The sequence below is a fragment of the Callithrix jacchus genome, chromosome 15, assembly GCF_049354715.1.
Source record: "Callithrix jacchus isolate 240 chromosome 15, calJac240_pri, whole genome shotgun sequence".
Lineage (NCBI taxonomy): Eukaryota > Metazoa > Chordata > Mammalia > Primates > Cebidae > Callithrix > Callithrix jacchus.
Window position 1 is genome coordinate 31209843 of NC_133516.1, and position 27447 is coordinate 31237289.

The 27447-nt window shown below is 59.2% G+C and overlaps 2 protein-coding genes across 2 annotated transcripts in view; both read right to left on the reverse strand.

The window, feature by feature from the left end:
* Positions 1-905: 905 nt before the first annotated feature.
* Positions 906-1491, reverse strand: UCN2 (urocortin 2). Its single transcript, XM_035275398.2, has one exon. It carries the CDS (start codon positions 1374-1376, stop codon positions 1038-1040), a length of 339 nt encoding a protein of 112 aa, XP_035131289.2. The 5' UTR covers positions 1377-1491; the 3' UTR covers positions 906-1037.
* Positions 1492-2380: 889 nt separating this feature from the next.
* The window catches only part of COL7A1 (collagen type VII alpha 1 chain), a 31819-nt gene continuing 6752 nt past the window's right edge, over positions 2381-27447 (reverse strand). Inside the window, exons 21-119 of the mRNA XM_035275397.3 lie at positions 27128-27250; positions 26640-26786; positions 26265-26399; positions 26041-26181; positions 25824-25960; positions 25429-25555; positions 25198-25344; positions 24939-25111; positions 24805-24840; positions 24695-24721; positions 24553-24597; positions 24419-24481; positions 23905-23985; positions 23790-23825; positions 23617-23652; positions 23378-23449; positions 23191-23268; positions 22928-22954; positions 22793-22846; positions 22610-22672; positions 22448-22507; positions 22286-22321; positions 22023-22067; positions 21909-21944; positions 21507-21551; positions 21376-21411; positions 21221-21256; positions 20831-20863; positions 20628-20681; positions 20495-20554; positions 20370-20405; positions 20182-20262; positions 20045-20080; positions 19806-19850; positions 19564-19635; positions 19278-19322; positions 18993-19019; positions 18749-18778; positions 18552-18632; positions 18429-18464; positions 18318-18353; positions 18146-18226; positions 17876-17911; positions 17414-17476; positions 17282-17326; positions 15480-15515; positions 15372-15407; positions 15165-15260; positions 15011-15046; positions 14892-14927; positions 14740-14787; positions 14359-14394; positions 14119-14241; positions 13836-14036; positions 13714-13749; positions 13571-13633; positions 13347-13415; positions 13227-13271; positions 13038-13100; positions 12813-12857; positions 12407-12442; positions 12246-12281; positions 12069-12113; positions 11873-11905; positions 11731-11793; positions 11578-11613; positions 11419-11499; positions 11223-11291; positions 11053-11088; positions 10931-10972; positions 10374-10418; positions 10248-10292; positions 9559-9594; positions 9415-9474; positions 9173-9280; positions 8951-9022; positions 8775-8810; positions 8585-8644; positions 8437-8481; positions 8183-8218; positions 8041-8076; positions 7909-7965; positions 7697-7768; positions 7104-7175; positions 6828-6863; positions 6398-6478; positions 6154-6207; positions 6029-6082; positions 5895-5957; positions 5449-5511; positions 5228-5344; positions 4995-5072; positions 4845-4898; positions 4607-4655; positions 4006-4038; positions 3781-3867; positions 3480-3572; positions 3153-3350; positions 2381-2729 (exon numbers count right to left, since the gene is read on the reverse strand). Coding sequence (XP_035131288.2) covers positions 2713-2729; positions 3153-3350; positions 3480-3572; positions 3781-3867; positions 4006-4038; positions 4607-4655; positions 4845-4898; positions 4995-5072; positions 5228-5344; positions 5449-5511; positions 5895-5957; positions 6029-6082; positions 6154-6207; positions 6398-6478; positions 6828-6863; positions 7104-7175; positions 7697-7768; positions 7909-7965; positions 8041-8076; positions 8183-8218; positions 8437-8481; positions 8585-8644; positions 8775-8810; positions 8951-9022; positions 9173-9280; positions 9415-9474; positions 9559-9594; positions 10248-10292; positions 10374-10418; positions 10931-10972; positions 11053-11088; positions 11223-11291; positions 11419-11499; positions 11578-11613; positions 11731-11793; positions 11873-11905; positions 12069-12113; positions 12246-12281; positions 12407-12442; positions 12813-12857; positions 13038-13100; positions 13227-13271; positions 13347-13415; positions 13571-13633; positions 13714-13749; positions 13836-14036; positions 14119-14241; positions 14359-14394; positions 14740-14787; positions 14892-14927; positions 15011-15046; positions 15165-15260; positions 15372-15407; positions 15480-15515; positions 17282-17326; positions 17414-17476; positions 17876-17911; positions 18146-18226; positions 18318-18353; positions 18429-18464; positions 18552-18632; positions 18749-18778; positions 18993-19019; positions 19278-19322; positions 19564-19635; positions 19806-19850; positions 20045-20080; positions 20182-20262; positions 20370-20405; positions 20495-20554; positions 20628-20681; positions 20831-20863; positions 21221-21256; positions 21376-21411; positions 21507-21551; positions 21909-21944; positions 22023-22067; positions 22286-22321; positions 22448-22507; positions 22610-22672; positions 22793-22846; positions 22928-22954; positions 23191-23268; positions 23378-23449; positions 23617-23652; positions 23790-23825; positions 23905-23985; positions 24419-24481; positions 24553-24597; positions 24695-24721; positions 24805-24840; positions 24939-25111; positions 25198-25344; positions 25429-25555; positions 25824-25960; positions 26041-26181; positions 26265-26399; positions 26640-26786; positions 27128-27250 — 6242 coding nt within the window. The 3' untranslated portion in view covers positions 2381-2712. The remainder of the gene's footprint in view (positions 2730-3152; positions 3351-3479; positions 3573-3780; positions 3868-4005; positions 4039-4606; positions 4656-4844; positions 4899-4994; positions 5073-5227; positions 5345-5448; positions 5512-5894; positions 5958-6028; positions 6083-6153; positions 6208-6397; positions 6479-6827; positions 6864-7103; positions 7176-7696; positions 7769-7908; positions 7966-8040; positions 8077-8182; positions 8219-8436; positions 8482-8584; positions 8645-8774; positions 8811-8950; positions 9023-9172; positions 9281-9414; positions 9475-9558; positions 9595-10247; positions 10293-10373; positions 10419-10930; positions 10973-11052; positions 11089-11222; positions 11292-11418; positions 11500-11577; positions 11614-11730; positions 11794-11872; positions 11906-12068; positions 12114-12245; positions 12282-12406; positions 12443-12812; positions 12858-13037; positions 13101-13226; positions 13272-13346; positions 13416-13570; positions 13634-13713; positions 13750-13835; positions 14037-14118; positions 14242-14358; positions 14395-14739; positions 14788-14891; positions 14928-15010; positions 15047-15164; positions 15261-15371; positions 15408-15479; positions 15516-17281; positions 17327-17413; positions 17477-17875; positions 17912-18145; positions 18227-18317; positions 18354-18428; positions 18465-18551; positions 18633-18748; positions 18779-18992; positions 19020-19277; positions 19323-19563; positions 19636-19805; positions 19851-20044; positions 20081-20181; positions 20263-20369; positions 20406-20494; positions 20555-20627; positions 20682-20830; positions 20864-21220; positions 21257-21375; positions 21412-21506; positions 21552-21908; positions 21945-22022; positions 22068-22285; positions 22322-22447; positions 22508-22609; positions 22673-22792; positions 22847-22927; positions 22955-23190; positions 23269-23377; positions 23450-23616; positions 23653-23789; positions 23826-23904; positions 23986-24418; positions 24482-24552; positions 24598-24694; positions 24722-24804; positions 24841-24938; positions 25112-25197; positions 25345-25428; positions 25556-25823; positions 25961-26040; positions 26182-26264; positions 26400-26639; positions 26787-27127; positions 27251-27447) is intronic.

Genomic DNA, 27447 nt, shown 5'->3' on the forward strand with positions numbered 1-27447 from the left:
TGTGCACAGGACTGGGATTCTCACACACCCCACCCTTCAGTCGCTTTACATTTATTGAGACCTCCTGCTGCAGGACCTCTATGTCTGCTGCGTACACAATGCTCACATGCTTGCTGGTGCCGCTCTGCTTTACAGATAAGGAAACCGAGGCTCGGAAAGGTGAACAGCTTTGCCCAGGACAATCCGTGCATGAAGTGGGACAGAATTGGGTCAGAGCCCCGGCAGCCTGAGCCCTGTCTCCCCTGAACCATCCAAGTCCATGGGCCGAGGTTGGGGATGCAAGGGCACATGGGGAGGACAGTGCCTGGCTGGGAGTTGTGCTTGCTTCATGCAGGTTTGGGGGACAAGCACCCACTCCTCCAAGACCCCTCACGCATCTTTACCCTGCTCACACACACTCACAGCTGTCAGAGATTCAGCCACACATACACACATGCATCCATAAGGCAAGGCTGCCATGGTCACAGGGTCACATGTCACCCTTCACAGCCCCGTCCATCTGGGGCAGGTGCTGCCTCGTGGGGCACACAGCAAGCAAGTTACCCTCAGCCAGCATTTCCCCATGTGGTGGCCTACGGGAGGACAGACCTGTGGGCCTGAGAGGGACTGGTCTCGGAAGGAGTGTTGAGCTCTCATGTTGAGGCTCCTGAAAGTAATGTGATGGTGACCACATGTGGCAGGGTCCAGATACTCTGTGACTGTGAGGCACCTGGACATAGCAAGACTCACCACAGCAGTGACCTTACATGGTGGCATCCAAGCTGTCCGGACATATTTTAGGTCTGTGGGGCACACTGGCATGGCGAGACTCCATGTGGCAGTGACCCAACATAGCAATGTTCAATGTCCAGGCTGTCCAGACACACTCTGACTCTGTGGGGCACTCAGATGTGATATGACACTGCATGGCAGTGGCTCCAGGTGGCAGTATCCAGACACTGTATACCCAAATGTGGCAGCATCTGTCTAGCTATATGGCTGCCCTCCAGGTCCTCCCATCCAGGGTGGCCCCATCACTGTGACCCCCTCCCTCAGGCTCAGCGGTGGCCAACACGGGCCAGGATGCGGGCATTGGTGGCGGCCTGCTCCCTGGCAGCCCTGGCCCTGGCTTGCTCCAGTAAGATCTGCAAGAGGCCGATGGGGACATCCAGCGATAGGACGATGCGTGAGCCAGGGTGCCGGGTGGGGCTGCAGTGGCTCCGGGCAGCCCAGGGGCATTTGGTAGCAGCTGAGGGGCTCTCTGAGGCTGCAGGTCGGGGAGTGGTCTGTGGAGAGTTCTGAGGGCGGAGCTGGAAGGTTGGAATAGGGGTCACCGGGACAACCTGGACTCTGCCCAACATCAGGACCATCAGCACCAGCAGAGCCCACCTGGTCATTGTGAGGTCAGGCTGCAAGGAGAAAATGGATTCAGGGCAAGGTCAACTGGGGTCCATGGACACAGACAGATGGCAAGGGCAGAGCGACAGAGAAGGGGATGGAGAGAGAGGAAGAGATAGAGAAAGGGATTAGAGGCCAGGCCAGCCCAGAGACAGAGAAGGGGAGACAAGAGGAGACAGACAGAAAGAAAAGAGACAAAGAAATGCAGAGACAGAGAGACAGCAAGAGAGGGAGATGAAGGAGATGGAGGCAGAGTAAAATGGAGACCGGAAGAAGACAGACAGAAACTATCCCAGGAACAGAGAGCATGACGGAAGGAAAGAGTCAGACAGAGAAACACAGAGGGTCCACGGGAAGACACATGCTTCTCAGCAGGAGAGCTTGCAGCTGATCCAGGAAGGAGAAGGGCAGGAATGGGGTCTCGGAGGCAGAGCCAGGAAGGAGAAGGGCAGGAATGGGGTCTCGGAGGCAGAGCCAGGAAGGAGAAGGGCAGGAATGGGGTCTTGGAGGCAGAAAAGCAGCCAGAGATCCCAGAGCCCTCTGGGTCTAAGCCCTCCATGAAGCCAAAGCCCAGGTCCACTCAACCCCCAAGACCCTTCTCATCCCCACCCAACCCAGTCCTACCACCACCAGCTGCTCCTGGAGTCATTCAGGCTGCCATGGCTGCCTGGGGCTGGGGCCAGGCAATGCTGTCCTCTGGTCTGACCCTCTACCCCACTTCAGGGCCCATTTATCACCCTCAGCTCCCTGGGGTGGGAGCTGGGACATGCTTCCTGGCATGAGACAGCCCCCCACCTATGACTCATCCCTCCTGGGGGGCAGTGGGGACACATCCTTAGCCCCCGCCCTATCTACTCCTTTCTGGGACAAGTTGGGGACTGAGAATCACAAGGCAGTGACCAGGTCTGGGCAGAGGGACTTTGTACCCATGCAGAATAGTACTGACCCCCCAGGGAAAACCTTCCCCTCGACACCCCCATCTTCCCAAACAGTCACAACAGGAGCCTTTTAAAACAGCAGCTTTAATGCCCCCCAGAATCAGCACCATGTCATCACAGGCTTGGGTCAAGGGGCGGGTCAGACGCCAGTCACATCCGCTCACTGCCCACAGCCACCCCCCATAGTGAGTCATCTGCCAGGGTGGCAGGAGCCACAATGGGGGTTTGTCCACAGGGGGGAAGGCTAGACCCACGGGACCAAGTCACTGAAATAACGGACATGCACACGCACGCTCACGTGCACACAAGCCTCTAGCACCAAGGGGAGGGGCAGCAGGGTTCTGCTGAGACCCCGACTCCTCCAGGGGACACTGAATGTCAGCTCATAATCTGGGCCTCAGCTCTGGGCAGCACCTGGTGAGGACAGGTTGGAAACAGTTGTCAGTCATCTGACCTTACCCAGAGATGCCCAGGCAGAGGCGCCCATCAGCACCAGCAGAGCCCACCTGGTCATCTGTATGCCCAAATGTGGCAGCATCTGTCTAGCTGAGGATGCTGAGGCTCCCTCCTGAGGGAGGGAGCTGAGGCTACAGCAGGAAGTGGGGTTCTGACCTCAGAGGGGTCCATGCTTAGGTCTTTAAAGGAGGGAACATGGAAGGGGACCCTCAGCTGTGGCTTTATACTCAGCTCTTTGGCTTGGGTGTCTGCCCCAGGTCCCCTAGTCTAAGGGAACGTCTCCCCCAGGACCCTGACCTGGGACCTGGCCCAAGGACTCCTCCCCCAGAACCCAGGTAGGCTCAGTGCCCCATCCCCCACTGTGGGGGGCTCAGCCCATACCTGTCCCCTGGTTCTGGGCCCCCCGGGGTGGGCAGCGGCGCTCGCAGGCCTCACGGGTCCCAAAACGGTTGGCATTCCCTCCACAGCCACCATAGACAAAAGGGTGACAGGCCTCCATGCCACCTGGCACAGCCCGATGGTACCAGCGCAGGGTGTAGGTGGTACAGGAACCCTCATCCAGCGGCAGGGAGCAGGGGTCTGGCCAATGCCGTCAAGTTAGCAGGGGTGGTGGGAATCAGAGAGGGTTGAAAGGTCAGTGGGAGGTCAGCAGGGATCAGCTCTGCCTGCCCCTCCCCAAGCTCTGCTGAGTACAGCCCCTATTCTCACCATCATCATCCCAAGGGGCTTCAGGGTCCTGGTACTCCTCCACAGAATACTCGGAGTATTCAGAGTACTCATCATCCTGCGGGGGCACCCGCTCTGCAGGTAAGGCAGGGTGTGCTGGGAGCAGTGGCAGCTGGCCCCAGGGCGAGGTGGGCAGCCCCCATCTCCCATGTGTGCACAGAGAACCCATGCATGTGTCCTGCATGTAGACCCTATGTGCTTGGCATGTACCCTGGATGCATGGGCACCCATGGGCATGTCTGGGCCCCACCCACACCTACCCCACAGGTTCAGCTGTCCTCACCTTCCTCCTCTGCATGAGAGACCCGGAGCACAGGTACAGCATGGAGCTGGGATCCCGCAGTGTCTGCAGCATAACTAGGGAGGGGTCCTGGGGCCAAGAGCAGGGTCCTCAGGGCCCTGGGGTCACCATGGGTAGCCATCCAAGCCAACCCCACTGAGAGGACCCAGGTGATTGGCAGGGCAGGGCCTGGGGTAAAGAAAGTTCTGGGAGTAGAAAACTACTCACGTGATCCAGATGCGATGAACTGACCCTGGCAGGCTACAGGGGGCAGAGAGGGGTAGACGGACAATGACAGAGAGAAGGACAGGAAGATGGAGAGATAGAGACACATGCAGAGGAGTAGAAATACATAAAGAGATAGCAGGAGAGAGTGACAGACAGGAGACAGAGGAAGAGAGAGGGTGGGAGGTGGACAGAGAGATAGAAAAAGAGAAGGCAGAGAGGGAAGTTGGGAACAGGCAAGGCAGTACAGAGACAGGAAGAAACAGCCTCACTCTGATGCCCCTCAGAGTCATCATATCCCACCGGGTCCAGGTCAGTCCCAAGGGGACCAGCTCTCCTCCCACCATCATCCCGCTCCCCACACAGCCAAGCTGGACATCCGAGAACACTGTGTGGCGATCCTCATCTGCCTGTGTGTCTCCTCCATTGGGGACACGTGTCATGTGTCAGTCCTGCAGCATGCCTGTCCTTCTGTGTATCCACCCATCCCCCCATCTCCTTGACCGCTTGCCCTGTAAGTTCTAGGGGCCTTCCTGCCCTTGCCTAGGGTGCTGGGGTGGGGCAGGGGTGGAACCCAGGAGACTGCAGCCTGGGCCCCACTCACCGCAGTGCTGACTCATCTCCTGGCGCACAAAGCTCCGGATGTCATCCTCCTGGGAGCAGAAGACCGAGGGACCATGAAGAACCCGTGGCTCACAGGAAGGACCAAGGGCGCATAATGCAGGGACCATTGAGGGACCACATACAGCCAGGGCCCAGGGGTCAGGGGTCAGGGTGCTGGGTGAGGGAGGCAGGGCCCCAGCTCACCCAGGCCGCCCAGGCCCACCCAAGCCCATGCTCACCGTCAGTGCAGCTTCTCCCTTCTCACCTCGGGTGCCAGCGGGCCCTGGCCGCCCCTATGTCCAACAGATAGGACCAGGCTGTGGCCTCTGATCTCAGGGACAACAGAGTTCACCCCAATCTCTGATCCAAGCCCAGGGATCCCTACTTACCTGCTCCCCTCTCTCACCAGGGGCTCCAGGGGCCCCAGGAGCCCCCACTACTCTCTCTCCAGGGGGACCTCGCTCACCCTGTCAGACACAGAGACCAAGTGAGCAGGGGTCAGGAGTCAGGCAGGTTGACGGTCACTGCTCCAGAGGTTGGGGCAGGCAGGCTGGAGGATGGTTACGAGGTTGGAAGGGTAGGGAAGGTTCAGTAGTCAGGAGTCAGAACTGGGGCTTCTTACCTTCTGGCCCTGAAGTCCTTCAGGGCCTCTGGGACCAACATTGCCAGGTGGCCCCGGGGGACCAGCAGAGCCATCATTGCCCCTGGGGCCTGGGAAGCCCCCAATTCCTGGGGGTCCCTGGAGAGAGACAGGACAGAGTCAGTAATCAGAGGTCCCAAAGATGGACCCTCTCCCAAAGGGCACGCTCCCCTCAATTCATCACGACCGTGGCCTCAACTCACCCGTTCCCCTTTCTCACCCTGGTCACCCTTGGGGCCTGGCTGCCCATCAAAGCCTCGGTCGCCCTAGGAACAGGAGAAGCAGGAGAGACCTTCTACCCTGATTTCCCTCAGCTCTGGAACCTCCCTGAACTCCTCTGAGCTCCCTGGCCCAATGCCCAAACCTTCTGTTACCCAAGCACCTGTGAGCCCACCAGATGTGGTCCCCATGACCCCAACTCCACTCTAACCCCGTGCCCTGATGCTCATGCCCCCTCCACCTCCCAGGCTTTCATCCTAACTCCACTGTGACCCCAACCCACCTTGAAACCTCAGGACCAGCCCCACTTCATCTGGCAAAATCCCAACCCTCCACAGCCTTCCTTGTCCCTACACCCCCATGACATGACTGTGAGCTTTGCTGCCCCATCCTGACCCCCCATCATGTCCACTGTCCATAGACCCTGTACCTTGGGACCGATCAGGCCCTCCTTGCCAGGGGACCCCGACTGGCCCGGCACACCAGGCTCCCCCTGGAGAAAAAAGACACGAGCTTGGCCCAGTCCACCCGTGGCCCCCTCATTCTAAGTGTGCCCACACTCACCATCTCTCCTTTGTGTCCTGCCAGCCCAGGGCGGCCTGGGGGACCAACTTCTCCCTGCAGGCATCAAAGTGGGGTGAGCCTTAAGCCCCAGGCCCCATAGCCCCCCAGCCCTATCCCCTCTGTACCTTGTCTCCCTTCTCTCCGTCAAGGCCACAGGCTCCCTTCACCCCACGTTCACCCTGAGGGAGAAAAGCAGGTGAAGTGATTCCCAGACATCTCACCCTGTGACCCCTTCACTCTGAAACCATCTCTCCAGACAGGCCTCAGACACTCTGACTCCACACCCTAACATTGGACCCCAAGCCCCTCACCCTTCAACATTAGGCCTTCCTGACCAGAAAGCAAAAAACAATCTTGTTTCTGTCCTACCTTGAGGCCCCGGGGACCCATAAAGCCAATATCTCCTTTTTCTCCTCGGATACCAGGCACTCCAGCCTTTCCTGGGGATCCCTAGCAGGGAGAGGGTCCATGTGAGGTCAGAGGAGGTCAGTGAGGGACCAAAGAGAATCACCCTGGATAGTAGTAGGGGACACCATGGGGTGGGAGTTACCTCTGGAGGCCAGAGCCACTGGGGCTTGCCATGGGGACAAGGGTCACTATAGGCAGGGGACAAGGGTCTCCATGGGTAGAAGACAACTTCATAGGGAGCTACTGTGGAGGTGGGGGACCCTGGGCAACATGAGTGCACCATAAGAGCACTAGGTCACTGTAAGGTCAAAGGCTACCACATCAGCGAGACCACCATGGCAATGGGGGCCCTGTGGGGACAGGGGATCCTGGGGGAGCAGGGGCATCTTACCGGGTCACCAGGGATCCCTGCTGCACCAGGTTGACCCTGTGAGAAACACAGATGGGGGAGTCCTTTAGTGGGACTGTCCCCCACACTGGCTCATCCACTGCATGTGTGGCCACTCAGATGCTCAGTGGCCGGGGCTCATGACACGCACAGATCCCGGGTAAACACATGTGGGGCCAACAGCGAGGGAGCCAGGACCCCTGGTACTCAGAGGACTCCCAGGATAGGTGTGTGTGTGTGAGATGCTGGACCTGGGCCTGGGCCTGGGGCAGGACTTGCCTGGGGTCCTGGGAGTCCACGAAGTCCTGGTGACCCAGAGAAGCCCTTGTCACCAGGCTCTCCCTTGCTGCCCTGTGGGAGTAACCAGGAGAGGGACACAATCAGGACCAGACCAGGCTGGGGGCTTGGAATACAACAAGCCCGCCAGCTGGGGAAGAGCACAGTCACTCCCGACTGACCCCAGCGGCACGTCCCTCCCAGCCCATGCCTAGCAGGGTGGAGATGGGGGCTGTGGTCCATAGACTGGCTCATTTCTCACCCCAAGGACCCCAGACTCTTGCTCCTCCCTCTTACCACTGGGTTCCTCCTCCCATCTGAAGCACCTTCAGATGGGGACACCCAAGGATCGGAGCCCCCTTCCTGTCCCTACAGGCCCCTCATAGGGCCAGTCCACAGAGCTCTCCTCCCAACCTCACACCAAGACCTTGATCCCCCTAGGGCCTCCACTCTCAGCCACTCCACAGTCAGCCACAGAACCCTTCCCACTGAGCCCCGGAAAGCCCCCTCCTCCCCTCCTGCCCTCGAAGATGCTATGGAAACCCCACAGCCGCAGGACCCCACGGAGAGTACATACACCACCCTCTTCCCTCTACCTTGTCACCAGGGTCCCCATTGTCTCCCCGAGGTCCTTTGTCACCATCCAAGCCCCGGGGCCCTCGTTCGCCCTGAGTTGGGTAAGAGATCATGGTAAGGAGCTGAAAGTCCCTAACCCTCTGGAGGTTTGAGCTCCAAGATACCCTGGGCCAGTCCCAAGGGGTTCCTACCACACCCAGGGTAAACCCAGTCTGCACGTGGGCCTACTCACCGTGTCCCCCTTGGCACCCCGTGGCCCCGGAGGCCCCAGGATCACAGCCGAGTCTCCCTGAGGGGGCAGGCAGGAGTCAGAGGAGTCGGGAGCACCCTGGCCCTGCTCTGCCCTCTCCAAGCCCACACTCACCTTGTCGCCCTTTAATCCTGTGGTTCCAGCATCACCCTATTGGGTGAAAGAGTGTGAGTCCCGCCCAAACTGGGGAGGCCCGGCCTGAATTCTAATGTCACTCACCCACCCCATTCACACCAGGACTTTTCCATATTCCTACCTTCTCCCCACGCTCTCCCCGGCCGCCAGGGGGCCCCTGTGTGAGAGAAGGCGACCGTGAGCTATAGGAACTGGGGCAGTGGAGGACGGAGGGGGATCCAGGGGAGGAGGGAAACAGTGGGGACCAGACAAAGGGGACAGGGTTAGACGAGGAGGACCAGAAGGCTGGGGAGGATGGCAGAGAGTCCTGGGGCACAGAGGGCAAAGGCAGGGGACTGAAGTCACACCACTGGCACTTTCCCCAGCGGGACCTACCATGAGTCCTCGGGGTCCCTCCTGGCCGGGGTAGCCATCTTCACCCTGGATGGTGACATTAAGTTCACTGACTCAGAGGTTGGAAATTAGAGGCAAAAGCAGGATGAAGGGAGATGGAGCTCCCGACTGTGGAGTAGGATGCACGTACCCGGACACCTGGCTCCCCGCGCTCGCCTCGGGGCCCAGGCAGCCCTGCTCCAGGGTCTCCCTAGAGATCAACAGGACACCAGAGATCAGTGAGGGGAATCAGTGGGGGACACAGGGTCATGGGAGGTAAGTGGAGGCTGGAGTGGGTGACGAGGGCACAGGAGACAGCCAGCAGCATGTGTCCCACCTACCTTGTCTCCTTTGAGTCCAGAGGCCCCAGCTGGTCCCTGTGGGTCAGAGTGAGGTGAGGGTCCTGTGGCTTTCAAAGCGCCTCCCCCAGAACCCCACAGTGTGGCACGGTCCCCATCATAAGTCCTTGCAAGGACAGGCAATCAAACACGTGGGGCTTTAGGGCACCTCTACTCACCACTGACCCTGGTGGTCCAGGTGGCCCCAAGGGGCCTGGGACTCCTTCTCTCCCTGGGGGTCCTGCCAGACCCTACCAGAAAAATGGGGCAAAAGAGGCAGAGAGTGACTTGGGAACCCTCCTACCCTCTGCCCCCTCAAGACTGGGAACCCCCAAGGCAGGGCTCCCTCCTCACCCATTATGAATTCACCAAGCCCCTACATGCTGCTCCCAGCCCCTTACCCGCTCTCCGCTAGGGCCTGGCTGACCCATCTCTCCTCGAGGGCCTGTCTGACCCGGAAACCCAACAACGCCAGGAGCACCAGGGGAGCCAGGGGGGCCCAGATCTCCCTGAAAAATACAGCAAAGGAGGGAATGGTCACTGCAGTACCCCTCCCAGGTCTCAGCAGAGCTTCCTCTTCCTCCTACCTCCAGCGACCATCCAACCCAATGCCCCCACAACTGGTGATGAGGCATTGACTTACCTTCAAACCTGGAGGGCCAGGTGGCCCAGGGGAGCCTGGGACCCCAACTCCTGGATCACCCTTTGAGGAAAAGAGGCATCAGATCAAGCTCATGGAGTCTCAGGAGACCAGGACCCCAGCAGGGACCATTCTGGGTACACATACCTTGTAACCTTTGGGTCCTGCAGCCCCTTTCTGACCCTAAAAAAACCACAGCAAACAGCATTTGAGAGGGTAGGAGCATGAGCACAGAGCTCAGCCATGGCCCGGAAATATTCCCAGGGGAGCTCAGATATGATCATGAACACAGGGGAACTCAGACATGCGACCACGGCCTGTCTCAGGAGGGCACAGGCAGAGGGATGCTCGGATACGACCACAGACAGGCGGGAGTTCAGGCATGACCACAGGCATGTGGAGCGCACACTCGAGCGCAGAAACCTGGCTCCACAGATGGGAGCGCAGGTACATGGGTACTCAGAGGGGAATGCAAACATGTCCACTCCCGGGAGGCAGGCGTGGCCACAGGTTGAACACTGGCAGGCAGGGCAGGGGAAAGGAAGACTGAAAACACAGGACCAAGGAGAGGTTCACAGGAACTCAGGTGCGTCCTGGGACCCAGGAGAGCAGATCAGAGCACACGTGTGCCCAGATGTGGTGAGGAACAGAAGATCAAAGACGGGCACACAGAAGCCAAGAGAGGGCCCCGGGGCTCAAAGTATGGAAGCCAACAATGTGTGGGCATGCGGCCCAACTCAGGGTCTCAGACGTGTGCCCGGGCCCAAGAGTGGCCCCTTATGCCCACTGTCACACTCCTCAGGCCAGGCTTGCCCTTGCTGGGGCCCCAGACTCACGTCTTCCCCAGGGTCTCCGGGTTCCCCTGCACGGCCAGCTTCGCCCTGCACAGAATGGCTGGTGAGGGGTGTCTGGCCTGAGCCTTCTCTGCCCGATAATTAGGCCCTAGGGCCAGCCCACCTCACCTTCTCGCCCCTCGGCCCTGGCAGTCCTCGGTCACCTTTGGCTCCCTATTGACAGAGGTCAGGAGGCAACGTAGGCATCAGTCACAGACATGAGACTCAGGGATGCATGAGGCCAGGGCTCAAATATGGGGTCTACTATGAAAACTGAGGGTTGGCCGGGCGTGGTGGCTCAAGCCTGTAATCCCAGCACTTCGGGAGGCCAAGGCGGGTGGATCACGAGGTTAAGAGATCGAGACCATCCTGGTCAACGTGGTGAAACCCCGTCTCTACTAAAGATACAAAAAATTAGCTGGGCATGGTGGCGCATGCCTGTAATCCCAGCTACTCAGGAGGCTGAGGCAGGAGAATTGCCTGAACCCAGGAGGCGGAGATTGCGGTGAGCCGAGATCGCGCCATTGCACTCCAGCCTGGGTAAGAAGAGCGAAACTCCGTCTCAAAAAAAAAAAAAAGAAAACTGAGGGTCATGAGGGTGGGTAAACTATGGGTCAAGGTCAGAAGTTGGGCCACTGGAGAGACAGGACCCCCAGAACCTCTGCTGTAAGAAGTTCCCCACTCACCGGCTCACCCACCAGGTCTCCAGCAAGGTCTCCAGGGGCACCCTGGTAACAGGGAGGGGTCAGTGGGATTCCTTGGCTCCCACTCGTTGGCCCCCCTCCCTGGCCCTGCTGCGCACACTCACCTTCTCTCCCTTTGCTCCAGGAAGCCCAACCACAGCCTGTGGGGAATGCTGGTGAGTTACTGCCTCCTCCCCCCTGCCCCCACCCTGCCACTCCCATGGCTTTTGGAAACAGGCTTGTGGGTAAGGCAGAGGAGTTGCTGTGGGGGGTGGAAGTCAGGGTCAAAGATCACCTGTCCAGGGGCCCCCGGGGGGCCAGGTTCTCCTTTAGGTCCAACAGGGCCGGGCAGACCTGGTAACCCCTATGGTAGAGCAGTGTAAGGATCTCAGGGTCTCTCCATCAGCACCCCGCTGCCCCACTCCTCACAGTTCAGGTCCACAGCCAGGCACTGTGCCCTGCAGCAGACCCGCAGCGAGCCCAACACATACCGGCACACCAGGGCTCCCTCTGTCTCCATCTTTTCCACTGGTACCATCTCGGCCTGGGGCTCCCGGCTTCCCCGTCTCCCCCTGAGAGGGAGGAGCTCTATCAGGGCTGCCTGCTGACCCCTGACCCCTGGAGCCCAACCCTTGACCCCCAGAACTCACCACTTGTCCAGGCAAACCTGGAGACCCCTGTGGACCCTGAGGGAGAACAAGTCAGCTGTCAGGGTGACAAGGGACACTGGAGGACATGAGAGAACATGGGCCCCAAGGGGTGAAAACACAGTGTCCCTGTGGGGGCCACAGGGCCTCACTCACCACAAGGCCTGAAGGCCCAGGGGGACCAGGAAGCCCCACAGCTCCAGTAGGTCCAGGCAGGCCCTGGAGGAAGAGAAAGTTCAGGGCAGTGCCAACCCTACCCATCTCCCTATGACCATAACCTGTGAGCTGGGCCACTCACCTGTCCTGGGGGTCCTGTCTCTCCAGGCTCCCCCTGCAAATGACCCAGAGACTGCATAAGCAGAGCCCACATGGCCAGGACTGCTGGAGCGCAGCCTCACGAAGAAGGTGACAGCTCAGGAGGTTGGCGCACATTCCCCCGGGCATGGACCTGGCTCAAAGGAGCCTCCTTCTCCCATCCACACACCTAGACTCACCTTCAGTCCAGAGGGTCCCTGGGGTCCTGCAGGGCCAGCAAGACCCTAGAGAAAAGGGACAAGGGCAGGGAACAGGGCTCAGGGATTAACACAGAGAAGGCCTGGATCATCAGCAGTGGCCAGTGGCTGTCCCAGCCCTTCCAGACCCTCACCAGGCAGGGCGCCCTGGTCACTCACCGGGGCACCGGGTGGTCCAGGATCTCCATGGCCACCCTGTTGGGGAAATAGAGTCTGATGAGGGGAGTTAGCCTCACACCACCAGGAAAACCGAGGCAGTACTGCTCTTGGGGTAGGGTACAGGATGGGGACAGGAGAAGTGAAGGTTCTTGAGTACTCACCGCTGGGCCAGGGTGGCCTCTTAGACCCTGCAGACCCTGCATAGAGAGGATGCTGATGAGCCTCAGTCTGGACCTCACTTGGGCTGTTCTCAGCCTCTGGGGGCTTTTTCCTTGGGGGTCAATTTCCATACTCCACCCTTTCCAGGCACAGATAACATGTACCCATGGACTGCCTCTCATAGATAGCACACATGGGCCTACAAATGCAATCTCATGCACGCGCACACGTGCGTGCGTGCACACACACACACACACACACAGGCAGACACACACAGCCACACGGAGAAACAGGCACACACAGACAGGCACACACCCAAACATGCACACACAGATAGGTGCACACAGCAGCAGCAGCACCTAGTGAAGGGGTCCAGAGCCTGGGCCAGCCGCTTCAGCCACCACTCACCGGTTTCCCTTCAGGCCCAGCCACACCACGCTCTCCTGGTAGACCCTGCAGAGAACAGGTTTAAGGTTTCAGCTTCCCAGCTGCAACTTCCCTTCCACCCGCCATCCCCCAGACAGAGTCATGACCCACACAGCCCCAGGCAGTGCAGACTCCAGCCCTGCACACAGGACAACACATGTGAGAGCCACCTTCTTGCACATGTGTGGCTGTCAGGCAAGGACTTACTGGGTTGCCATCCTGACCCCTCAGTCCAGGCTCTCCCCGATCTCCCTTGACGCCTGGCATACCCTGCAGACAGAATGTCATGCCCTGAGCCCCCAGTCCCTGCCATGTGCTCATGTACATATGCACACTACCCCTAGTGTGCCCCCAGACAGGAGGGGGACTCTATGGAAGGGTGGGGAGAGGCCTCACCATGTCTCCTTTTGGACCTCGGTCACCATAGCTGCCCGGCTCCCCCTGTGGGGATAAGATGTCAAGTCAGTCCCTAGTGCCATGGCAGAGGGTGGCCCAGAGCTGATCCCACACACTGACCTTAGCACCCTTGAGTCCAGGGGGTCCCTGTTCTCCAGAGGCTCCAGGACCTGGCCCATCCACAGCCACCTACAAGCACAAGGTCACAGGGGAGAGATGTTTCTGTCACAGAGGCATGACGGGGTCATCATGGATCTCAGGATCATAGGAATTTCTAGGGGCCCAAGCTAAGGGTGGCTTCCTGGTCACCAGTCATAGGCCTAGGGCAGGGATGGGGTGATCACCTTGGGGCCAGGAGGTCCAGGGGGCCCAGGGGTTCCAGGGAGGCCAGGAGACCCATCTCTGCCCTGCAGGAAACAAGAAAATGGGATGGCAGCCCCAGCACAGCTCCAGGCATCCCTGCCCCACAGAGCTCATCATAACCCACCTGTTCTCCACGTTCTCCTTTCTCTCCCCGTTCTCCCTGAAATGCAAAGAGCCAGTGAGGGCCAAGTCCTCACCCCTCCCAACCCCTCTTCCCTCACTCTCCCCACCAGCCCGCAGGCTCACCCTCTCTCCTGGCCTTCCTGCCTCTCCCACACCCCCAGCCTGGCCTGGGAGCCCGGGAATACCAGGCTTTCCAGGCTCCCCGGCAAGGCCAGGAGGGCCAGGGGGTCCCCTCTCCCCAAGGGCCAGGCCAGGTGGCCCCTGAGGGCCAGGGTCTCCACGGTCTCCCTTCAGCCCTCGTTCTCCAGGAAAGCCGATGGGGCCCTGCAGGGGTGGAAGAGGGAACGCTGGTGGCTGCACAGATACACCCCCACAGGGCTCACACCACTGAGCTGCCTCTGCTCACCTCCTTCCCTGGGGGGCCTCGCTCGCCTGGGCCCCCCTTGGGGCCTCGACGCCCTTCGGGCACAGGCAGGAAGCTGCCAGAGCTCTCATCCCAGGTCTCCACGATCTCCCGCAGGGCAGACGCCTGAGGGACAGCAAGAGGTCAGAGGAGTGGGGTGTGTTGCCGCAGCCCCATGCCTGTGAGCACCACTAGCCCCAGGAGCCCCCACCTGCCCCCATCCCCTGCCTCTAAACAACCCACCTTGATGCCAGCAGTTTCCAGCAACCGCTCCACATTCTGGGGAAAAAGGCTGGGTGAAGGGCTGCTCTTGACGGAGAAGCTCCTGCCTTCTGCCTGGCACGGCCTCAGGAAAGTGCTTCCACACCGTCTTCCCCAGGCCTCTTGCCCACAGCACCCTTTAGCACTTGGTTGAGGCTCGGCTGGAGACCCCGGGAGCCCCTCCCTGGCATGTCCCCACTGCCTAAGTTCCCTTGAGTGTGGGCTACAAGAACCCCAATGGGGCAGGGCACTGAACACATAGCATAGAACCCATGGAGCCTCGTGGCAAGGGGAAGGGGATGGAGCACCGGCCCCCATGTGCAGGCAAAACAGAGTCAAGGAGAGGCTCCAAGCCTGGCTCACCGGCAGACTTCCAGGCTCTCCTCGCAGGCCACGCTCTCCAGGGAGGCCCTAGAGCGATGGAGACAAACTGCTAGGGACCAGCCTATGGGGCATGCGTGTGCATATCTGGGTGCTGTGGCTACCTGGGCATGTGGAAAAGGTGGGGGCCTCACCTGCTCCCCTTTGGATCCAGTCTCCCCACGGTCACCCTGAAAACAAGAATGACCAGGTGGGGAAATGTGCCCCAGTCTGGTCAACCATTGCACCCCATACCCAACATATGCACACTCACCTTGGGGCCAGCGCTTCCTGGGACGCCAGGAAAACCCTGAGATACAGCAGAACACAAAGGGGTCACACAGGCCTATGGCTGTCCGGGAGGGCTGCCCATGGAAACACAATGGCTTCTAATGCTCGTAAATCCCAGAATGACCCAGGACGCTCACCTGGCCAGGAGGGCCCACTGGTCCTGGGAGGCCTGGAGGGCCCTGGGGTCCAAGGATACCAGGAGGTCCACGCTCACCCTTGGGGCCATCATGACCCTGTGGAGGATGCAGCCAGCATCAGGACCCTGAGACCTCAGAAAAGAGTGGAGTCATATTCCCCAGGGTCAGGGTCAGGGGTCAGAGGTAGCAGAAAACTCCAACACTCACTTCTCTCCCAGGGGCACCTGACTCTCCTTTCTCTCCCTAAGGAAGACAAGGATGCTTCAGACGTCGCTCCAAGCAGAGCCCAGAGAGGCCCCAGGTCGGGGACTTTACCTTCCTCCCGTCTTCTCCAGGATCCCCAGGTTCTCCCTGTGGGCAGAGGACTCACATCAGCCCAAACGTTCACTGGTGTCTGGCTGCAAGACACTATCTTGGCAGCTTTCAGATGACTGTGACTGTATGTCTGCACCTGTAGCTCCATGGCTGTGTGTGTCTTGGAGCATGGCCTGTGGCCGTCAGAGTGAGCTGCTGCATGTCTAAGGGTGTGCCTGCTCACCAGGCAACCGCACACATGTCCTCTGTCTCTGGCTCTCCAGAGGCAGCTCCACATTTCTGTGGCTCTGGGCTGGTGACTGTCCACGTGTCCTGGGTGTATGCATATCCATGTGTGTCTTAGCATACGTCCCCATGGGTCTGTGTGGCCTGGTCTGTCTGCACGTCTTGGCCCCTGTCTGCATGTGGGCATGGGCTTGTACATGTCGCCACAGGCCCCCAGTGCCTTGAGAGCTGTGTGTCTTGGCATCTGTCTGCAACTCCTGTGTGTAGCTCAATGTGTGTGACCACAGGTGTATGGGTCATGTGCCAGCATGTGCCAGTACATGTCACAGATCAGACCCATCAATGTGTGACCACGACTTGGCAGAGGTCTACATGTGGTCTTGGGTCCATGTGTCAGATAGCACATATCTGAGTCTGGGTAGAAGTGTCTGGGTGTCAACATGTCTCTAAGTGCCCCAAATGTGGCTTCAAACCAGTATGTTTGTCCCTGTCGACCTGTCTGCAGCTCTTTACCTGTGCCTGTGGCGGTGGGTTATCTGGGCATGTGTCGGCCCATCCTGGCACAAATTGACCCATTCACCTAACTCCCTATATGTCCCTATATGTCTCCCATGTGCGTATATGAAACTATGTTTCCAGGCCGGGTGCAGAGGCTCACGCCTGTAATCCTAGCACTTTGGGAGGCCAAGGTGGGTGGATCACGAGGTCAAGAGATCGAGACCATCCTGATCAACATGGTGAAACCCCGTCTCTACTAAAAATACAAAAAATTAGGTGGGCATGGTAGTGCATGCCTGTAATCCCAGCTACTCAGGAGGCTGAGGCAGGAGAATTGCCTGAACCCAGGAGGCGGAGGTTGCGGTGAGCCGAGATCGCGCCATTGCACTCCAGCCTGGGTAACAAGAGCGAAACTCCGTCTCAAAAAAAAAAAAAAAAACCTCAAGCCTGTAATCCCAGCACTTTGGGAGGCCAAGGTGGGTGGATCACAAGGTCAAGAGATCGAGACCATCCTGGTCAATGTGGTGAAACCCCGTCTCTACTAAAAATACAAAAAATTAGCTGGGCACAGTGGCGCGTGCCTGTAATCCCAGCTGTAATCCCAGCTGCTCAGGAGGCTGAGGCAGGAGAATTGCCTGAACCCAGGAGGCAGAGATTGCGGTGAGCTGAGATCGCGTCATTGCACTCCAGCCTGGGTAAACAAGAGCGAAACTCCGTCTCAAAAAAAAGAAAGAAAGAAAGTAAGAAACCCTGTTTCTACTGAAAATACAAAAAATTAGCCAGGCATGGTGGCACATGGCTGTAATCCCAGCTACTCAGAGGCAGAGGCAGGAGAATTACTTGAACCTGGGAGGCAGGGGTTGCAGTGGGTGGAGATCATACCATTGTGCTCCAGCCTGGGCAACAAGAGTGAAACACTTTTCAAAATAAAAAAGAACTATGTTTCTGGATGCATCTGTATGTCTGGGCCAGGATGCCTGTGTCTGCATGTGTGCCCCATGTGCTGCTCAGATCTCGGCTGTGTACGTGTGCTGCTGTTTCTTGTCAGGTTTTGCCACAGCTGCCCTGGACACACTCACGTTTTTCCCATTCAGGCCAGGTTTGCCATCCTCGCCTGGCTTGCCCTGTGGGAACAGATTCATTGGTCAGATGTTGGGGATTGGGTGAGGGTAGTAAGGTGTAAAGGGGGTAGCATGAAAGTGTGAACTCACCAGTAATCCAGGGGGACCAGAGGGGCCAGGGGGCCCCTGTTCTCCACGGAGGCCTGGAAGCCCCTGGAAAAAGTCTTTGTTAAGATTGACAGGGCCTCTGAGATATCCCTTGGAGCACACCCCATGGACTAGAAGACCCCAGTAGGATCTCCCTCCAGGGTAGAACCCTTCAGGACCAGGAGGTCCCACTGAGATCCCTCAGGCACAGACCCCGGGGTTGGGGGTATCCTACTGAGACTCGAAAGGGAAGAATCCCCAGAATTTGGAGGGCCTATTAAGACCCCCAAGGCAAAGAAGGTCAGAAAGGGGGACTCTATTAAAACCTGTCTGTCCGGGACTGAGACCCCTCCCAAAGACAAGGCTGAACCAACTCTCCTCCGCTCTGATGCAGTGACTATGATGACCTGGCTGGAGCTTCTACAGGCCCCTGAGCCCCTCTGCCCAGCAACTCCCTTCACTTACGTCTCTCCCTGGGTCCCCAGCTTTGCCCGTAGCACCCTGAGGAGAGATTCAAAGTCAGTTCATCATGGTCATGGGGTCAGGGGCTCTAGTCCCTGTGAGCCCAAGGCCTGCATGGCAACGACACGCCCCACCCAGGCAGGGCTCTGAAGACAGACAACACATGCGGCCCAGAGCTCGGCAAGGCCAAGACCACCCAACGAGGCTGGGGTCTAGGCTCTCATGTGAGGGGCAGCGGAAGGGGAAAACCTGGCAGGGACTACCAAGACTCACGTTCAGCCCAGGGGACCCGGGGGCTCCTGGTTTCCCATCCAGCCCACTTCGGCCATCCAGCCCAGGGGGGCCCCGGTCACCCTGAGGAAAATAAAGTGGTAAGAGGCCGCCAAGGCCGAGGTGGGTCTGAGAACCCAGGCTCACGTCCTGAGGAACCTCCACACCCTCTCACCTTTTCTCCTGCTGGGCCTCGGACACCAGGGTCCCCCTGGAGGGAACAGGGTCAGATAAGAGGTGAAGGCAAGATGGGGACTTGGCAGACGGAACAAAGTGTGTTACTCACCTGTGGGCCTGAGGGTCCCCGAAGCCCATCAACGCCCTGAGGATAGGGGAGGAAGAAATCAGAGCAGGCCTGGGAGGGCCCGCACCCGCTAGGCCTGCACCCCCCAGGACCAACCACACTCACCCTCTCCCCAGGGGGTCCAGGGGGGCCAGGGTCACCCTTGGGCCCTCGAGGACCCTCTTGTCCACGGTCCCCAGGCTCTCCCTGTGGCAGAGACAATCTTGCTGAGGAACAGCCCTGGAGCCAAGGCATGCCCAAGGCAGAACCTGTCAGGAGGGACAATGAGGTCTTTCCTCTGCTCCCCCCACAGACCCTAATACCTTCTCTCTGGCTCCAGGTCCTATGTCTACCTGTGGGGGGAATGACCAGTGAGAAGAATGGCTCAGCGAGGGGAAGAAGGGTTGGTGAGGGGAGACAGGGGCTGTGAGGTTTCAGAGGGGCAGTGGGGGAACTGGGGGGTGGTGGGGGAACTGGGAGTCGGTGGAAAGAACGAGGGGACATGATGTGGAGCCAAAGGGGCAAGTGAGGGTGATGACAGAGGACCAGACCCAGTACAGCCCTTACCAGCCGTCCCGGGGGTCCTGGGGGACCCTGAGAAAGGAAGTGATTGTAATCAACAGGAGCCCTCAGGTCCCAGGGCTTGGCTCCAGTTTGCCCCATGCTTATCTCTGCCCCCAAATTCCCTGAAGCATCCCAAGGCCAGCCCCAGCAGGCAGGCTGGGTCTGGGGTGGCCATCTGTGCTTCCCACCTTGACCTCCAGGGCCCTCATGTGAACGCTGACCAAAGCACCGGCAGCAGCGCAGGGGACCCTCCATCCCTTCTGAGCCCAGGACGCCAGCCCCACTCACCGGCTCCCCACGGTCACCCTTGGGTCCAGATGGTCCAGGGCTGCCCTGCAGAAAGGCCAGGGTCAGGGCCACTCAGGGTAGGGAGCAGTTTGGGGGAGCTTTGGAAGCACCATGAGGACTCATGGGAATGTTGGCTTCCTTCAGGCCACAGGAAGTAAAGATCAGGAGGGATTAACATTCCAGGGTTGCAGGGTAGGATCAGGTATTGGGAATTGGCCGGTTAGAGGGTTAAGGTTGGGGGCGAGGGGTCAGAGTTTGGGGTGAGGAGTCATAGGTTGGGACTCACATTTCGTCCATCCTCTCCAGGATCTCCCTGGTCTCCCTTCTCACCCACAGGCCCCCGAACTCCAGGTGCCCCCTAAGAAGAACACCTGGCCTGAGACAGACCCTCGCAGTATTTTGCAGGTGCCCCCATGACCCCCTCCACTGCCCCAAGTTCCCCATCCCCTCTTACCATCCCCCAGCCTTTCCTATCACTCTCATGTCCACCTCCCCTCACCCACGTTACTTCTCTCCACCAAGACTCACCCGAAGGCCACGCTCGCCAGCTTTTCCAGGCAAACCTGGGTCACCCTGGTGAGAGAGAGAAAAGTCATATTGCACAGGAGGGTCAAGATCTCACTCACTCAGGGAGAGGGGACAGAGAAAGGTCTGTGCAGCAGCTGGACAGGAGGCAGGGAGTGGACTGGATGAGCTGGTGCCCCCAGCCCACTGGGATCCCAGTTCAAGGGCAAAAGATCAGAAACCACAGTAGGAAGGAGTCTCACCGGAGGACCCTCGTCACCTTTCTCTCCAACTTCACCCTGTGAAACATGAGAGTCAGCCCTGGTCCCAAGAACCCCGTGATGTTGGCAACAGCCCTACTCCCCTACCTGCTGTGACTCCCCCTACTCCAGCTTCTTACATCTCGTCCTCGGGGGCCAACAGGTCCTAGGGGTCCAGGCCGCCCAGGGTCGCCCTTCTCTCCAGGAGGCCCCAAGTCACCCTGTGGAGGAGTGAAGAGGGAGGTGATGCAGGACATTCACAGCAGGCAGCCCTCAAGGGCAGGGGACTATGGAAACCTGGAGGTTGCCCAAGGTCATGGGTACTCACTGGGGGTCCTGCTCTGCCAGTGAGGCCAGTGGGACCCTGAAGGGGATAGAAGAGGGGCAGGACTTAGTCAGGGTCCCACCACGTCATCCTCTTCAGTCCCACTCCCTATCCCCACATTGATTCACCCGGTCTCCAGGGTCTCCCTTGGGGCCAGGGTCTCCAGGAAGAACCAAGCCGGGTGGGCCCTGTGGATGGAAGGGTAAGAAGTCAGGAAGACAACCTTCACCAACTGCCCCTTAAATACATCCCTTCACTCACCCGTTCCCCTTGGACTCCGGTAGCTCCTCTGGGCCCAGCAGGCCCTGCATCTCCCTGGAGGTGACAAAGACCATCAGTGCTAGTACCAGGCTCCAATTACCCCCTGACCCAGCAAGTTCTGTGACCTCTAAGTCCCACAGATAGGCCCTGTGACCTAGACCTCAAGCCTGTAGCGACCTCTCCTTACCCCACACCAGGCTTACCTTTTCTCCTTTGGGTCCAGCAACAGCAGGTCCCTAAAACAAACAGGACAGATAAAACTCAGCCCTGTCTTGGCGGTTGTGTGGCCAAAGTCTTCATTGGAATGGAGGTAACATGGAATTGGAAGTCATACAGCTCAGTCTCTGCCCAGAAGTCACAGGTTCACTGCTCACAGCAGGGTAGGGGTGATAAATGGACTGACACAAAGAGCTCATGAGCTGCATGGAGGCCATGGGGTCTGGAGGCAGGTTCTAGCAGGAGAGCAACAGAGCTCCAAGCCCACTCCAGGACCCAGCACTGCACTGTGGAATCACAGCCCAGACAGTGTTCTAGAAGAGGGTCACAGCTCAAGGGCTGTGCTGTGCTCAGAGCCCCGTCCTCCTGCCACTCACCACTACTGCAGGGTCCCCAGGGCGACCAGGCTCCCCCTGTGAAGGGAGGATAGGAGCAGGGGCAGGGCAGGGAGTCACTTAGGAGCCTAAGATCCCAGTGTCCCACCTACCACATCCCTAGTACCAGACAGTAACACCCCTAGCCAAGGACCCACCTTCTCTCCTTGGCGGCCGGTAGGTCCTGGTGGCCCCTAAATGTAGAGAAAGTGTGAGCCCAGAAGGGAAAGGGAAAGGGGAGGGACACACAAAAGTCCCACTCCTAGTCCCACCACAGTCACAGACTCACTTCAGGACCCTCGGCTCCAGGACGTCCAGCAACCCCGGGCAGCCCCTGAAGAAGAAGAAGGGAAGAGCTGCACAGTGGGTGGGGGCGGGGGATGTGGGCAGACAGGGCTAGAGGCTGGGGTCAGGGCTGGAGAGGGCTCAGGGAAGATTGGGATTTAGGTTGGCAGGGGTCAGACTTGGCAGGACAGAGATCAGGTCAGTGAAAGTCAAGATTGTTCAGCAGGGTCAGAGGTTCAAAGCCAGGTCATGGGGCTGAGGATTAGAGTCTATATCAGCAGGGATAAGGGGTCATGCAAGGAGGGGTGAAGAGCAGGGGCAGCGGGGGTCAAGGGCAAAAAGTCAGAACCAGAAAGGGTACAGACACCAGGTCAGCTGGTATGAGCACTGCAGTCAGTGGGCCTACCCGGGATCCCGCAGGGCCTGGGGGTCCACGTTCGCCCTGATGGAACAGAAGAAGCCAGAGCTGAGTTGAGCCCAGATCCTACAGGGCGCTTCAAGCCCCTGAGGTTGCACTTACCTTCTCTCCAGCCTCACCCAGAGGCCCTGGAAAGCCCCGGTCACCCTGAAGAGAGAGGGTGGGAGAGACAGAGAGAGAGAGGATGGGCGGGGGCCTTGAACGTCAAACCCCAGACAAGGGGTCTCACATTCCAACCACTCCCTCTAAAACCACGACCTCTGACCTGGAGGGAACACTTATCTCCTGATCTTCCAGCCTCCCCTAAGACCATGGGGAGCCCAGAGGAGCACTCCTCACACCTGAATCCCCCAGGAACTACTCACTTTGGGGCCAGTAGTTCCAGGAGGTCCCCGTGGGCCCTGGAAGGGATGAATTTGGGGGTTCAGAGATTTGGGTTTGGGCATGAGGATGGAGCAGTGGTGAATGGTTGTGGTGGGGGCTGGAGCTGTGCCACCACATGCAGAACCCCTGACCCCTCCACTCACCTGCTCACCCGGAGACCCAGGTTGTCCTGGGAGACCTGGAGCTCCATCCTCAGAGTCACCCTGAAGGAGAAACACATGGGTGGGAAGACCCAGGGGAGGCCCTGCGCCCAGCATCCAGCCTCCCACCCCAGAACTGGGACATCATGAAGTCAGGCTTCCTACTTTTTCTCCTTTCTCTCCAGGGGGGCCAACGGGGCCTTGGGGTCCAGGGCTTCCCTGAAGACCCTAGGAGGAAGTGAGTGAAAGTGCAAGCCAAGAACTATGAAGCCCAGGACCCAACCACTGCCCCAGCAGAGACCCACACCCCTGAGCAGGGCCCCCAGCAGAGCCTCAAGGCCCCCTCACCGGCAGCCCGGGCTCCCCAGGAGCAATGCCACCTTCACCCAGTCCAGGGGGACCCTGGGAGAGAACAGCAGGTCAGAGAATTAACGGGGAAATCAGACTCCATGATACCCCCAGCACAGCCTGTCCCTCACTTACCCGCTCCCCACGGTCGCCTTTGTCACCCTAGAAAACAGATCATGACCCCATGAGCCTGGACCACACCTCACTCCCAAAGATACCAGGAGGGATGAGGGTCATGGGGTCCAATTGGATTACAAGGTTCTTGGGATGGCTGAGGCATCATGACGAGGATGGGGGTGGTCAAAGGGTCACAAGGGCCAGAGTAAGTGGTAGGGGTTACGTGGATTCAAAGGGGGTCACCAGATCTCTGTGTCACATGGCACTCATAAGGCTGTCACCTTCACAGCTGTTCCAGGAAGCCCTGGGGGGCCACGGGGTCCTGGGTCTCCCTGTGGTCCAAGAGGTCCAGGGGGACCCTGATAGAAGAGACAAAGTATAAGGTACAACCACACAGACCCCACTCTCGTTCCCCTCTTGTCTGTCCCCCCAGCACACATCACATGCCCGCACATACCCTGGACTTACCGATGGTCCAGGGTCCCCTTTCCGCCCGGGAAGCCCAGGTCCTTGGCCTCCAGTGACTTGTCCGGGAGGCCCCTGTAGGGATAGAGGGCAGTGGGCAGGATTCAGGATATGGGAGCCCTGAGCTGGAAGAAGCCCCTAGGGGTACCCCAGCTATTCCTATTCATGCCTTAGGGTCTGGCGTGGGGCAATCCTGCTCCTCCCTGGGACATCCCAGTGGCCTCTCTTCCCCTTCCACCTACCGGCTCCCCCTTTGGGCCTCGAGGTCCTTGCTCTCCCTGAGGATGAAATGGAGCAGAGGGTGGTGCTTGGTCTCAGGCAAGGGTCTGTGTGGGTACTCCAGTACCACCCCAGGCTCCCACCCTGTGGAATAACCCTGGGGAGACACTTTGAGAGCAAAGGGAAGGCAGCTTACCAGTTCCCCACGAGGGCCAGGCAGCCCTGGGGAGCCCTGCAAATGGAGGGAATAGTCGGAGCCACCCTACCCACTCAGGCAGCCCACTCTGACCCACAGGGCAAGGCTTGCTCACCTTTAGGCCAGGGGCTCCGGGGTTCCCAGGAGTCCCTGGTTGGCCAGGGCTGCCTGGGCGCCCATCTGCTCCAGGGAAGCCCTGAGGAGGTGAAGAGGTCAGGGCGGGAAGGGACCCTCCCCTGAGGCCCCTGGTTTGCTAGAGGGGCCTCATCCCATCGACAAGGGGTCCCTTACCCTACTGGCCCCCAAGTATTACTGGGGGTAGAACAGTGAGGTAGAGAAGTGGCCCCTCAGAGCTGCAGGAAGCCCAATTCCAGGCACAAGGACAGCAAGGCATAGCTTCCCTGCCTCTGGGACTTAGAGCTGCTACTCAGGCTCTGCAAGGGGCTGAGGCCCCACTGGCCCTTCTACTTCAGAGTGTCCCCCCCAAAGTCTCAGGGTGGTTTATGACCTCCAGCTGGGCTTCTAGGAATTCCAAGTGATTCTAACTCTGCTTCTTCCTTCTCTCTTGTAAAAACCTTGAGACAGCTTTGAGGAGTGCCTCAGAGGAACCTTATGGTCTCCACACTCACCCTCTCGCCCTTAGCAATGGTACTTCCAGGGGGCCCCTGAGGGCCAGGTGCACCGGTCCTGCCCTGAGAGAATAGAGCAGGTTAGGGGGCGATAAGCCAGTTGGGGTGCAGGGACAGATGTGGGGGGCACTCACCGGGAGGCCAGGGTCGCCAGGAGGCCCAACTTGTCCTCTCAGGCCCTGGGAAGAGTGATCAGTGAGGCCTGTGCTGCCAACCTCCCCTCCCCATCTGACACTCAATCCAATTCTCTATTCCCCACCCCCCAGGGGTACTCACCATTTCTCCAGGTTCCCCCTTCTGGCCCTGGGGAAAGACATGTCAGATGTGGGTCACAGCGGCTAGCCCCAAGCGCAGCCTCCACCCACCTCTCGCCATGGAACTCTTACCTTTGGACAATACACCGGGCAGTGCTCTGGCTGGGGCTGTGGACATAGGGTTCCTTTGAGGTTGAACATCTGTACCAAGAATCCCCAGACCCCTTATTTTCTACCACCCAGTCCCCCAGAGGCCTCTTCTAAACCTGAGTAGCGAAGGATGCCTGACACAGGGCTGCCGCCAGACCGCTGACCGCCCGGTCCAGGCTTGGCCCATCATCCATGGCGAAGAAGGTCTGGACAGGGTCCACGCCCAGTGCCAAGGGACGCAGCTGCTCTGGGTCTGCTCCAGCCATTCCCAACATCACCACGTTGAGCCCTGAGGAGGGGTCCAGTGGCCTGCATGATAACCCTGTCGGGGCCACCCCTATTCCCAGACCCCTTCCCCATCAGCCTAGTCCTCACCAGCAGCCTGGGCCTCCCGGATGGGGCTGAATATGTCACCTCTCAAGGGTTCATCCACTAGCAGAACCATCACCCCTGGTAAGTGCTGGCGACGCCCAGGAGCATCTGGTGCCAACAGGTATCTGTGAGCTGTGACCACAGCTGTGCCTGGAAGGAAGGACATGTCAGAACCCTGGGGCACCAAGCTCCCAGTGGGTAGTCCCTGGAGTCCATGCCTGCTGCCATCCTCACCCAGGTTGTTCCCACTTGGGTCCATGTAGGGGATGTCACGGATCTTTTGCAAGATACTTCCAAGGTCATGGGAGCCGTTCAGCGGGAGCAGCGGGGAGGGCCGGTGACTATAGGACAGCAGGCCAACCTGGGGTGGAGGAGACACAGAGCCTGGGGAGGATGATAGAGCAGGGATGGGGGTGCACAGAGCCTGGAGAAACACATCAGGGCGTGTGTGACAAAACCCTGACTATCTGTCAGGGAGTGAGCCACACACATAGCAGGTGACGTCTGGAGCCTGTGGGAGAGCTGGGAGATTTTCTGAACTACTGGGGGTCAGGAAATGGTCACTGGTATGGAGCCTGGGTTGGGGGACACAGGGAGAGGTAGGAATCCGGCTGCTCCTAGGGCCAAACCTGAACCGCCTGTGGCCCAAGAGGCCCAAGTGCCACCACCAGACGCTCCAGGACCCGCCTCGTAGCCTCCGCACGGTGAGCATTGTCTCGAGTGGCATGCAGTAAGAACACCACATCTGCCAGGCCACGGGGGCACACTGCAGGAAGGGGGACGAGTTACCTAAGCAGCAGCCCACCCAGACACACCTTTCCGCCCTTCCCACTAGGCCCACCATACCTGGCGTCTGTGTGACAGATGCCTCAGGACCCCGCACGCCATCCAGGACAGGTGTCAGGGAGAAGACATAAGAGATGCCAGGCTCTAGCCCTGTCACCTGCTGGGAACTTGAGATCCCTGAAAGTGTCTGTGGGGCCCCTTCTGCAGAAGACAGAACTTGGTTAAAAAGCAGTCTCCATGGAGCCCCAACTGCCAGCCCGCTCCAACCCTGGCCTCCCCCTCACCCTGGCCAGGGCCTCTGAGTGGCCGCCAGGATAGGATGTAGCTGGATGCCCTGGACACTGGGGTCCAGGCCAAAGTCACCGAGTCGATCGAGGTGCCCACCACACGTAGTTCAGTGCTTGGAACACGAGGTGACTCTGAAGGAGGAATGAAAGATCGGGGATCACAGGCTGTGTCCTGAGAACCCAGAGGAGAGAGATGTGAGATCCTGGGTCAGGTTTGTCTTATTGAAGTGTCATGGGAGGTCCTGCTGGGATCATCCAGGGTCAGACGGTGGAGGTGTGGGGGTACAGGAAGACTCACTCAGAGTCTGGGGTACAGGGAGTCAGGGTGGGTCATCAGTGTGGGGGGAGCACGCCAAGGTGAGGCAGGCTTACCAGTATGCACAGTCACCTCTGCGGAGGGCCCTTCTCCAGCTGGCCCTAGGATACTCAGCCTCACGCGGTACTGTGTCGCTGGCTCCAGCCCATCCAGGTGATAGCTACTGAGCTCGGGCCCCAGGACCCGGGACTGTTCCTGGCCACCTGGGGCAGGTGTGAGGGTGGCACCAAGAGCATGTGGGAGAGTGACATTGGGGGGCATTAATGGGTCCGCCCACCTCACTGACTCTGTTAACTGGGTCCACTCTCCTGACTGATCTTCCTCATCCTCACTGACCCTGCCCACTTTACAGACCCTGCCAGACTGATCCTTCATGAACTCATTGATCCCACCCACTTCATTGATTGATCTTACCTACTGTCACTGATCCCACAGACCCCCAGTGACAGACCCTGCCCACTGTCACTGTCCTTGCCCACCTTGCAGAGTCTGCCACACCCCCAACCCCACTGGTCCTTAACCTCCTCCCAGGGAAACCTCACACCTTCAGGTTGCCAGCGCAGAAGGAAGCCCTGAGCTCCGGGCACCGGCTCCCAGCGCAGCCTCAGCGAGTACTCCCCACGCTGCACCACCTGAAGTGTCCCCAGGGCTGGCGGAGCCTCAGGTGCTGGACAGAAAGCATGGAAATCAAGGAGGCTCTGCCCCCACTGGCCCCTGGGCCAATCCCAGGCCCACCCTGGCACACACACCTCACCCAGCCAATCCCTCTGCCTATCCCAGACTTCCCCTTTCCTCCTCTCAGACCCTGCCCTCAAAGGCTCACTACAAACCCTGGTCCTTTCTCCAATCCCGAGCACAAGCCCC